This window comes from Haliaeetus leucocephalus, unplaced genomic scaffold, assembly GCF_000737465.1.
Source record: "Haliaeetus leucocephalus isolate CR32 unplaced genomic scaffold, Haliaeetus_leucocephalus-4.0 Scaffold450, whole genome shotgun sequence".
Taxonomy (NCBI): domain Eukaryota; kingdom Metazoa; phylum Chordata; class Aves; order Accipitriformes; family Accipitridae; genus Haliaeetus; species Haliaeetus leucocephalus.
In genome coordinates, this window is record NW_010972886.1 from 18,241,560 (window position 1) to 18,254,018 (window position 12,459).

Below are 12,459 nucleotides of genomic sequence, written 5' to 3' on the forward strand. Positions count from 1 at the left end.
ACTATAACAATTTATAAATAACTCCTCCAAATTCTAGAAAGGAGATCTTACTGCTTAATGCACAAAGGCCCAGTGAAAATAAATCTAGTAGTCAGTAGAAATACCTTTCTATGCACACCTTGCTCTGCACAGATGAAAAAGCACAATGCTTAAGTTATGAAATGTCCTCTCCTGAAATAAAAAAAAAAATAAACTGCAAATTTGATGATTAGCCTAAATTGACACTACCTACCCTTAGAAAAGATACAGACCAGGCAGTGGAAATACCAGCTTAATTATCCCCATGAAGGGCATCTTAGATAGATCGCAGGCAGACAACAGCAGGCTCTGCCCATGCTCGGAGCCAAGTCGAGGCCGCATGATCACGTTACTGCAGTATTACTGCACTTTATGTACTACACACTTCTCACAGGGACTTACAGCCTGAGCCTCCAGCATAGCATGATCACACCAATCTTGATTAACTGAGAATACTGCCGATCATGCAGGTCCCTGCTTGGATATATGAGAGATCTAACCAAAGTCTTCCAGTATGTACTAATCCTGACACAGAAGTCCTTGAGAAGTGAGGATATAGGTCTGCTCCAGCCCTGATAGACTCCTTGGTGCCTGTGAAAAAAGCACTACATATGAGAATTAGATCCAATACTGCAAAGACTTATCCAGTATTTATTGCAAGCACATAACTCAAGTTTCTCAGGACCTTTCATGTACTTGATATGATGTGTGTGGATGCATCATGTTAAATCAGGTTCCAACATACATTGTTAACTAAGGAGCAAATACACATCAATAAATTGAATATTTCAGTTATTTTCCTTTAGTAAGAACATCAAAAAAGCAAAAAGATCAAAACATCCTTTATAGTCAGTATGGATGTAAGCTGCAGGTAGACAAGGAAAAAAGGATGAGAGGCCACACATTTCATCATCTTGTTCCAAGACTTATCTGCATAATTACAGAGAATTTTAAACAAGAGCTGGTTAGATAAACTTAGTTTGAGGCAACATACATTTAATTTAAAGTACCGCTATATCTTAACTAATTATCACAAATAACATGATCTATAATACAGAGCTGTTACAATAGAACTCTTAGTGTTCCAGCTCTATAGTTAAGTATTTTTGGTGAGGTTACGAACAGTAGAACATACATTAATTATTTTGCATGTAAAACATGAATCACAGTGTAAAGATTACGTGCCATGTGGTTATATATAACAAGTCTCATTGTGCACAAATGATCACTGGCACTTTTAACCATTTATCCAGCTTTCAAGATGCAATAAATTAGATATTAGCATTTTAGATATTAAATATTGACAGTCATGGTGTAAAATGTCTAATACAGCAACTAAGAATTCTTACTTCATGTGAACAGGGACCATTTATGTTTATCTCTAGTACAGAAATCATCCAAATACTCTTGTGACATTTTATGGAGGCACAAAAAATATCATGCAGCAGAAACGTCATGGTTTTGTGCTTAGTGATGTTTTCTTCTATTAGTATCTAGTGCTAAATCCTGAGAAGTCAAGCTTGGAAATCTCCTTTTCATTGGAAAAATTTGTTCGATCTATGCGAGAACTTGGGCTTCCAACTTTACTCAGCCAGGATTTCCTGCAAGAAAAGTAATAAGGTTAGCATATAAAAAAGTAAGGTTAGCATATAAAGAATATGTTTAGTTCTTCTCTGTTTTCTCTCCTTTTCTCATTTAAAAGGAAAAAAACTATTTAAGTTGTGTCAATATGTCAAGAAGTTATTACAGAATATTACATAAAAACACACATGACTAAAGGCTAAAGCAGATTTACTTCAATAATCCTTTTTAAGTGCTTATTAATAGCATTAAAATAGATATGTATTAGCTTTACAGATTCAAGACTATACTTTTAGCAAGCACCTAAAAACCCTTCCAATTGAAAAATATTATGAAGAAAGAATTCTAATAGCCAGTTTACCCTTTTCTGACAACTAAAAGAAATGGAAACTGAAACAAAAATGAGTAAGTTCAAAACCAGCAAAAAGACATAAAGCAAACAAAATCAAAGTGATGTCACAAAGCAATACTACATTGTAATAATACTGAATTTTATGCAGGCATTCTTCATTCTTATGTGATGATTTTGCAGGTATTTGCATTACAATCCAATCTTTAATTATGCTGGTGCTTGCCTTCTTCCACAGCACACTAGAAAATAGTACTGAACACAGATTACCATAAGGTAATCAAGGCTGGAAGCTGACAGCGCAATGGCTGCTCCTACACACACACCCACTATATTTGTATCCTGCAGTAATTTGTGAAGTCACAGTAGTGAAAACTATTGTATGATAAAAGCAGGAGCACAAACACTTGAAGTGCAGCAGACGACACCGCTTCCAGAGAGGTTTATTTACAGAAAATACTTTTATCAGTATCTTCTGTTGTACTAAAGTTTCAGAACTAGGAAAGAGAAAGTATTTTAGTGTACCATATTTAAGGAGAAATATTTCCACACAATTACTTTTTATAATTTTAATGATGCATAAACTGGTATAGATACCTAACTGTGATTAGTATTAAAAAATATATCATTATTCATTTAAATTTCAATTTGAAGACCATAAAAGTTATGTCTTAACAGCTATGTTAATTAATCCATTGAAAAAAATCACACTGAGCATTGTAAAACGCAATGTTCTTGCAGCGAGACTTAATTTTGATGACTTTGTAATGAAAATTGTGCCTAGAGATTGCTTGTTGTAAGCCAGTAAATAAAACACACCCGAGATACAGAGATGTATCTTGTTAGAGACCCTATGTGGCAAGAGGGTTTTTTTGGTTAGTTGGGGTTTTTTTGTTGTTGTGTTGGGTTTTTTTAAGCCAATTTCTGACACAATGTACCACTGCAAAACATCTCAAATGTCTTTAGCTGGTTATCAGAGACAAGTAATTTTCTCCAAACTGTGCTAGTCCTTCGTAAGATTGGTCTCATCACTAGCACGGACAGTTCCAAACCTGTATTCAGGACCTATGCAACTAACCTTGGTCTTTAAACTCCACACACAGTCTCTTGATTATGAAGAAGTATATATCCTTAATACTTTTTTAAGAAAGCAGGTATGTCCTAGTACTCATGTATTTTGAAATATAACCCTAGGAATATGCTTGGTGGATTATAGACTTGCAGTGCTGAAGAGCTATGTGAGCCCCTTCCTATTTGATTGCTAAAATAGAGGCTCTGTATTGAAAGACTGCCTAGCAAACACAAACCAGGTATGGCTATCTCATGTTCAAAGTGTGACAAGCCTTAATTTAGTATACAGCAATTAAAATAATAAATATTTGTCGGATGTTTACACATCTTCACACCTCTTGTTCTTTGCTTCAGGTTGTGAACAACCTCCCTTCTCGCCTGTTTTAGGAGATGAAGCCTTTCCAGTAAGGAGTATAACACAGGAATAGGAGTACATGAGTGAAACAGGAGAACCCAACTTTCCACTCTGCACTGGAACCTTAAAGGCAGACCAGATATTTCAACAGAAGGAAAGAAGCCTAGTAATAGACCAGTCCATTTTGCTCCATATTATGAAAAATCTGAAAAGCCCCTTGTTTATTTAGCAGAAAAGTACTTAAGTGAGAAAAAAGAACATGTATTTGAAATACTGAATTACTTAAAACAAATCTGTATTATTTTTAGAAGACTAATGTGATATCCACAAGTGAACAGACTTTGCTTCTTCTCATTTTAAAGGTGAGCTTGTCCTAGACAAAACCAAGAGACATATATTCCTTGCCCAGCCTTCAGAACTGTACATAAGACCAAAATTCATCCACGGCTGCTTCCAATTCCCAAGTTCCACTGCATGAAGAAAGTAACTCTGCAAACTTTGCACAGAGCAAACTTTATTTGTTGTCAGCTCCGTATACTCACATGAATAAGGATAAAGCACAAATTATGAAAATCCAATTAAATAATCCAGCTCCATAGAAACTCTTTATAGGATACATGCATTTTACTCCTTATTTAATGCAGGAGGTAGGGAAGGAAGTGTTACAGAACTGCTCCCTACCTGCGATTTATATGAATACAGGGGCTCAGTTCTTCACTAAGATGCTAATACTTTGCCATAGGACTTCATTGATCTTCCCTCACTTTGCTCAAGTGACAGACTATTCACTGAACACTATGAAGCAGCATGTTTTTTGCAAGCTAAGAAAGCAGGAAATCAGTATTTGCTAAAAGCATTAGACATTTATAGTTGTTTCCTCATTTATCTACAGAGCAGAAAAATGTCATCTCTAATATCTTTGGTAAGGGTAGTATTTTTAAAATGGTTTTAACTTTCACTAGTATTCAGATCAATAGACCTGAGGTAAGAAAAGGTTCTGTATCCTCCTCTTGCTTCACTCAGCCTTCTTCATTTTCTTTCACATGCCATGAATTTCAGATAACCCAATGTGTGCAAGAGATTAGCTGCAATTACTAGCACTTGGAGTTTTAGCTTGCCATTTATAGCCTCCATTTTAAAATTCACTGCTGCTACCCACTTCTCTTCAGAAGTGAGAAAGCCTCCACCTCGCTTGTCACATGGGGTATGTCTGAATCAAACAAGGACATTCCTTTAGTCTGTGACAGGACAGTATATAGCTTACTCTTCAATTTTAAAGGATGTATTTCTAAAGCTACACTGCTTCAATGAGTCTGGAACAAGAGCTAATCTCCAAACAGCCATTTCCTACCATGTTTTATTTCTCAAGTACTGCACGGCCATGCAACCGCTCTTGGCCGTGCTCCAATTGCACTGTTCTAAACCAAACTGGCAGTGTGGGGACTAGATCGACTCAGACACACTTTAATCACAGATTTACAAGTTACACAACCTCCCTGTCCAGGGGAGAACCCAGGCAGGCCAGCGCCCTAGGTCTCTCCTCGGGGTGTGCAGCTCTCCTAGCACACTCCTCCCGCCCTCTGCTACAGGGCTAAGAACACCCAGCTGATTGGTTCATTCAGACAGGTGGCACCTGACAATTGGCTGTTGCTGGTGTGCGCTGCCCACCTCCTTCTGGAAGCTTCTCCACAGCCTCACAGCCAGTAACCACCCCTCACCCCTCAGATGTCCCCCACAACCAGGCCCCATTCACCCCAACTGCCACATCTGGGCAGGGCTGCTCACGAAAATACCCCAAAACAAACCTAAACAGCATTCCCAAGCACATCTGGCACTCCAGGCATTGTTAGTGAAGCCACTCAGAGCACACTGATTTTCTCACCGTTCTGGGTTTTACTTCCTTGGCCCAGTTAGGACAGCCTGCCTGAAACAGCTTCCCTGCTGACCTTAAACACACACTTTTTTCTCTATCTCCATATTCATGGTAGCAGTTTAGAACAACTGGATCCATCATTCTTTTCCTTTTATCATTTCATTAACTAAAATGAACCTTGCTCAGTGACTCTGGCTTGTTACCTAGGCAACTGGGCTCTTTCTGTTCAACATATTATTGGAAAACAACATCTAAAGAGCTGGGTTTGCACCATCCTGATTTAGATCCTCACAGAAATTGCCTGGCTGTGTACAGTATTCCAAGCAGGCATCTGTCTTGCAAAATGAGGCACACATGCCTACCTGTTAACTAATCGGAATGAAACCCCGACCAGGTCAAATCTGAAGAGTTTTCTGGAAATGTTATTTAAGGAGCCTTGCCTCCTCTGTAATACAAGATAACACTAGCACAGCCCTAAAAAGCACCACACTTTGAATACTACCGGCAGAACAGTAACTTTGATTTCCCTGAATAACTTTTTTTTTTTTTTTTTAACTGAAGCCTACGTTATAAAACAGATTTCTCTAAAATAAATGGCTCGGTTGGCACTATTCTCTGACTGAAATATCTTCGTACTTTGATAAAGAAAAAGTAACTCTGATACAGGAAGAAACAGGCCTTTCTGCACCTTTACACAGCAGGCATGCCAAACAACCATATAAACAAACAATGCATTTTTCCTGTGCTAGACTCTGTATTGAATCATTGATACACATGGGATGCTTCCACAATAGTTCATTTACTGTATACAAAAAGCCAAAATATTTTATCCTGAGATTGGAGTAATTTACAGTTTATAGTGCTAGAAATGGACCTGAAAATTACCTACAGCATTAATACTTGGTGAGCTAGGCACAGTTTAGGAATGTGTTTGTTTTTCCTCACCTTAACCACAGTGTCACTTACAGTGGAACAAAAGAAATGTGTGCTTTTATTTAGAGGGAGAGAAAATAAAGGCACTGGATTATTTACACTTTATTTCCCTTTGTTTAAGATAAAATACTGAAGAGAATGTTGCTTTTTGAAGATTGTATTTACATCTGTGACAGCGTATAGACTAGAATTGCAAATATTTATAAAATACCTCCAAAATGTTGTTGTATTCTGAAACAATACTGTCAAGTTTTCCAAAATCCTGATATTTAAATGTTTGCAGAAGAAATGTGGAATTCTTTTTCATTGGTGTCTGGCTTCTGAGCTTTTGGGAAGAACTTTAGCCATGGTTTTCAAGCTTTTCTCTAGAATCATAAGGGCTAGCAATATTTTACCTAAAACCTTTGTTTTTATAAACCTGAAATTCATATCTAGGTAAAGTGTCTAGTAGCCTGTATAGTAAAAACACCTCTCAGTTTACTGTAGAGCCATTCTGTTGCCCCTACAGCTCTGTTCCTGCTGCAGAAGCCTAATAGTAAAATAGGAAACTGGAAATAAAACGTATAAGGTTCCACGTTGTGAAAAAACTAGCAGGAAGGATAAAAAACTTAGTAACAGAAGTGTTTGAAAATACTTTTGTTTGACATGATTTGAATCATAGTGTGGCCTGAAAAAAACACATTTAGCATTTTAACTTTAGCAAAAGCAATCAACGCCTTAGTAAGGTGGAGAAAACAGGTTCTGAAGACAATACATGAGGGATCCTGGGGAGAATCCTGGGAAGAATTACTAATATTTTCATGCAGGATAAGGTCAAGAGGACTCAATATATACAATATGTACAGTCAACTTGCTCCTACTGGCCTTCATCCTCTCTTCATTGTAATTTTTTAGCTCTCAAAACTAGTCTGTAGCTTGGAGTAAAAACCTGAAGCCACCTGACCCAAAAAGCTGCTGCCTGTAGAGAGCTCTGCGCTCAAGGGGCTTCCAAGCTGCCACGGAAACTGTTGCAATTGCCCCTGGCAAAGGGTGGTTTTTAGACTGTTGTGCCTGCTGCCTGATACACCACCAAAATCACTGCTGGCAGCAGTCCACACTATGTCAGGATCAAATGTCTGCACTTAATTACATGTCCATGCCATTTGCATATACGTACCTGCAAAAGGAAGGAGGGAAGCAGTAGAGGGAAAACAATGCAGAGTGCAAGGGAGGGGAATTTTAGCACATTTATTAGGATGACCCCACCACAGTCCACCAAATCAAAGCCAAGCGACAGGCTACTTCAGAGGATTAAAACAAAAAAAAAAAAAAGAGAAAGCCACCAGCAGTCTAAGGATACAGGCCAACAAGTGGGTGGGCTAGAAATGAAGCAACCTGCTCAGGCGTAGGCACAGTGCCCCAGAATAGAGCTGGAGCCTGGAGGTGCAGGGAGGACTGCACCACTGCTGCTGCCTGTTCACTAGCTGCTCTGGGCACCATGACAACAGGAATTTCTTGGCCTGTTGGATATTTAGCAGAAGTTCTGTAACTGTTTTAGAAAGGAAGAAAGATATTTAAGCATAACTAGTGTTTGGCTTTGTATTTTTAAACACAGCTGTCAGACAAATGTTGTTAATTTGTTTATATTTCTTCCTTTTCTGTCAAACCCTGCTGCACTCAAGGCCAGCGTTTCTCTAGAGAATACATGATGAGCTTTTCTTTGAGGTACTATTTGAAAGTAACATCAACAGCAAGGGCACATTAGCAGAATCTGATACATTAAAGGTATTGTGTGACACAAGACGGCATAAGCTTCAAATACGTATTTTGGTGTCACATTTCTATTTACAAACCTGAGAAAAATTACTTGTATGTTAATCTTCATCACATTGTGTATGTTATCAGCAAGATTTTTTATTGTAAAAATGATCATTAGTAGTTTGTATTAGCACAGAATTTGACTCTATGTACCTCAAATTTATTTTGTTATTCATATCTGATCTATGTTAAATGCCTTCACACCTTAAAGAGGAGGAATTATCCCAGAATGAATGAAACCAAGTATGAAATTGTTTTGTTCTTGTATACAATGCAAAGATCTGTTGTGCATTTTCCTATTAATTTTGGTCAACTTCAAGTAGAATTTAATAACTTATTTAAACATGGGATCATAAGAAGTATATTTTTATTAAAAAGTTATCAGAATATGTCTCTTTAAACCATGTTAGGCAAGTCACATTTGGCTTCTTTCATAGATCTTATCAGAAAAAACTAAGCAATGTTGCAGAAATTTGTTCCAACAGAGTAAAGAAGTAAATGAAAAGTAAAACCAAATTCAGCCATTTCAGTAACTCAAAACAGCTTTTATGTCCACACTGACCTACAGAAAGTACAAGACAAAAGAGAATTTCCTATTAAGCTTGTGTCCTATCTTCCCAAAGCAATAAACATAGCAGAGAGCCAGAAGCAGCAAAAAGGCCTATTGTATTTTTTCCTTGTAATACATCTGCCTCTACAGGGTACAATTTGGCTCACAAGGCAGACTAGGAATTTTGGCTAACCCTACTCCACTGCACAGAATGCAATTGAAAGTTATTTCTCATTCCACATCTATTAAATCTAAGGAAACAGGAAGCTTAGATGAGGAGGAACTGTTGCTGTTAGTGTAACAACTCAGGCTTCTGGAAAAGAAAAGCTAGTTCTAATGCTTAGAAACTGGTTAGCACCCATCACCCACATAAACTATATTTAAAACAAATGGCTGTGTTAGAGTTGAACAAAGAGAAAAATACTGTTGCCTCTGACCATCAATTTTGTACCTGAGAATATTAATTAAACCCTTACCGTGGCTATTTCAAAGCAACCCTATTGGAAGACCATAATGAATCATGACACTTTGGCCAATTCAATTTTACTTAAAGTCCATTTCATTATAGAGCCTGGTAAAACAGACACTACAGTAAAGAGACCCGAGTTACAGCCATCCAGTTGGAGAATTCATATCAAACCAACATGCATCCACAGTCCAAGAAAGCATTCAAATAAGATAGAAAACCGCAGATGACAAATGCAGTCAAGAATTTGAAAGACAACACTTTTCTGTTCTCTGGTAATGAGGTTCAGCAAGGGAGAAAGACATAAAACCATACGAGGACCAATCCCCATAACTACCATGCTTCCTGTATCCTCTAGGTGATTCTCAGAAGACAGATTTACACAAAAAAATACAGATTAATTTATTATGCAATAACTAAAAACAATGCCACACCAAAACACAGTGAATTCCTTCAAGCATCACTGGGATTCTTACTATTTTCCTCAAAAGTCTCCTTTACTTTGCAAGTACTTTGGATAGCTAAAAGACTGAAAACCAGGAAGACTCACTGAGAAGTTGCAAACTGGCCCTTTCCAATTAAAAAAAAAAAGAGATCTTAAAAGGGAAGCATCACCATTTTTAAAGCATTATGTTATAGAGCACTGTGCAAGTCTGAGTGAGAATATTTAATATTTCCAGCATTGCAGTGACTGTACCTGAATTTACCTTTTCCTAGAATACCATTGTTTGAATACTGCAGGTTGGCTCACTTCAAAACATGCATGAGTGACTTGTTTCTATCAAAGTACCTTATATAAGCATCCACATGTGAGCACAGATTAGGTAGTTAGTCATCCAGCTGTTCCTCACGCTGAAGTGCATGTACAATTGCTTTCGTACGCACAGAATATCTGCCTGCCCATTTTTATAGTGAAAACAAAACCCACTTCTGAGATTATCACAAAAATCTCAGCCAAAACAATTTTAAGCTGAAATACTTACTTCGATATGTTGGCATTTCACATACATTTTCTTCTTGCTATTAGGCCAACTGATTAATATATGTTGGGACTTAAAAAATTACCTTTAAAGAAAGGATAACAGCAACACATATGGTGTCTAGCCTCTATAGAAGTAGATGTTGTTGACAGAAAAATATGCAACAACAGAGAATTTTATTTTTATCTATAGCTTGCAAAAGTGTTTTTAAATTTTCTTATTAAGCATTCAGCTAGTGGAGCTCCATTTTTTCAACTGACTTTACACTACATGATTTAATATGGTAATTTAAATTGCACACTTTCAAAGGAAGCAGCTACACCCATCTTTTTAACCTGCAATCTCAAGGAGGTTTTTTTAAAGCAACTGTGATATGAAATAGTAGACATTTTAGTATAAGAATTAAAAGATCAGGAAAATGTTTTAATAATGTTATACCAGACAGCACAACTGTTCAGAAAAACACTAAGTAGATGATACTAGCTAATAGTCTACTTAAATTTTACACAATGAGACAATTTGGACTTTGTCAAGACTTACTGTCATAATGCTGTATTTCTTTTTTCCATTATAAATATAGCTACTAAGGAGGAAGCAAAAGATTAACATAAGGATATGTTACAACTATTACACTCTTTATTCAACAAGAGCTATTTATGGTTTCCAGCACACCAGAACACGCTTGAGGTGAACCCAGCATGGTATGTTTACAAGGAAGGTAACATTGTACCCATGGTATACAAGATGTATATACAATATTCCCCAGAAATAAAATCCCTTTTGCAATTGATTAGATTTGTTACCAAGAACTAGGATTTGTTGTTACATATTTATTGTTTCCATAAACAACAGAAACAGATCTTGTATTTAAAAGCAGTCATATACTTCCCAAAGTCTAGCCTGTCTCATCTGCCTTGAGGCAAGTCTCCAGACACAGCAAACAGCCTAAGGCAGCAGAGGCACAAAAGTGAGATGTGCGAAGCTTCTGGCATGCTGTCCCTTACAGAAGGGCAGGCAGACTTTATGGAAGTGACGTCTTCCATATTGCCACATCCCAAAGAGTTGTATTTCATTTAAAGTAAGAAAATGATTTTCATTCTTTTAACATATTACTTCTTTATGATGTTTTTCTTACGACTTCATATACATTAAAAATACCATTCTTGAAAGACCTAATATAAAGATTGTTTTTCTCTACTGGCTTTATAAGTTCCATAAATTTATCATTTCACTTGTGGGCACTTTGGTTTTAAGTCCATAAATGCCACAGGCCATCTTTGCAGGTGGGTATTAAATATATCATCTAAAGAAGCCTTTCAAGTCATGATCCCAAACTACTCCCATAGGAGGTGTCTTAGATATATCAGCTGAGATCTTGAATAAGAGAACCAAAAATAATTCTCAGCCATAGGCTACTTGATTTCCTATATGTCTACATTATTCAAATCAGCTTTGTAACATCTCTAATTGTTAGGATTTATACTTTCTATTAATATCACGAAAAGCTCGATAGGAAAAAAAAAAGACCAATTCATGTGAGCTGCAACAGTGCTGTAAGCACACCTATGGTAAAGTCCATTTCTGTGGTGTATAAGCTGTCATGAATATACTCACTTAGTAGAAATAAACACACTTAACATCAAAGCTCCGAGCTACTTAAGGAAGCTATCAGAGCATGAACATGTATTTTGGTTCAATGCTTCTTTGTATAAAAAAATTTGTTCTTTTAAACAAGGCTTTTAATATTTATTGAAATAAGATCTGATACATGTTGTTTGCTATTCAGTGGTTCCTGTGCTGTACATATTTTTATTAAACCTGATTTCAGACTATTTCTGTAAAAACTTTTTCCTGTTTATTTGCGGCAGTGATAAAATGAATCAAGAAATAGAGATTTCTTTCTGGAAAAAAACCCATCTTCTTCCTACAAAAATAAGCCCAGACTGGAAATCCTAAACTATTACCTTCTCTAGTCAACTATGGTACATCCTGCTTAAAGTCACCACTTAGAGAAAGCAAACCAGCAGATTTACTGATTTTTTTTTTTTTAATTATTATTATGAGGATAATGGACTTGATCTTTCCTCCTAAACTTTCCATTAGTTTTGGACATCTTCCTGCTGACTCATTAGAATCTGCCCTTTAGCAGTACATTTTTTTGTTATTGAGAGCTTCAAACTTCAAAAACTAGAATAAAAGCAGAATTCTACTGAAGACAGCATCTTATTTCTACTGAAGTCAACAGTAACACTTCTAATGAGCACAGTGAGAGACTTGACCTCTGTTTTTATGAAATTTAAACAAAGATCTACGACTACTTACAAGAAACAAACACCTGAAAAAGGCCTAAACCAAGGAAACCATCTTTGGAAGATGATTGGCCCATATTATTTTCAAGTATTCCTTCCAAAGAGGCATTGTTAACTATTAATGAGCATCTTGTCTTGCACAATGGAAAATTTTTGTCACTTATGCTTCATGTGATG

General features: G+C 36.7%; 1 protein-coding gene across 1 annotated transcript in view; it reads right to left on the reverse strand.

Annotated features, from left to right (window-relative positions):
- Nucleotides 1-1,437: 1,437 nt before the first annotated feature.
- ACYP2 (acylphosphatase 2, muscle type) overlaps nt 1,438-12,459 on the reverse strand; it is a 45,709-nt gene continuing 34,687 nt past the window's right edge. Inside the window, exon 4 of the mRNA XM_010574876.1 lies at nt 1,438-1,619. Coding sequence (XP_010573178.1) covers nt 1,505-1,619 — 115 coding nt within the window. The 3' untranslated portion in view covers nt 1,438-1,504. The remainder of the gene's footprint in view (nt 1,620-12,459) is intronic.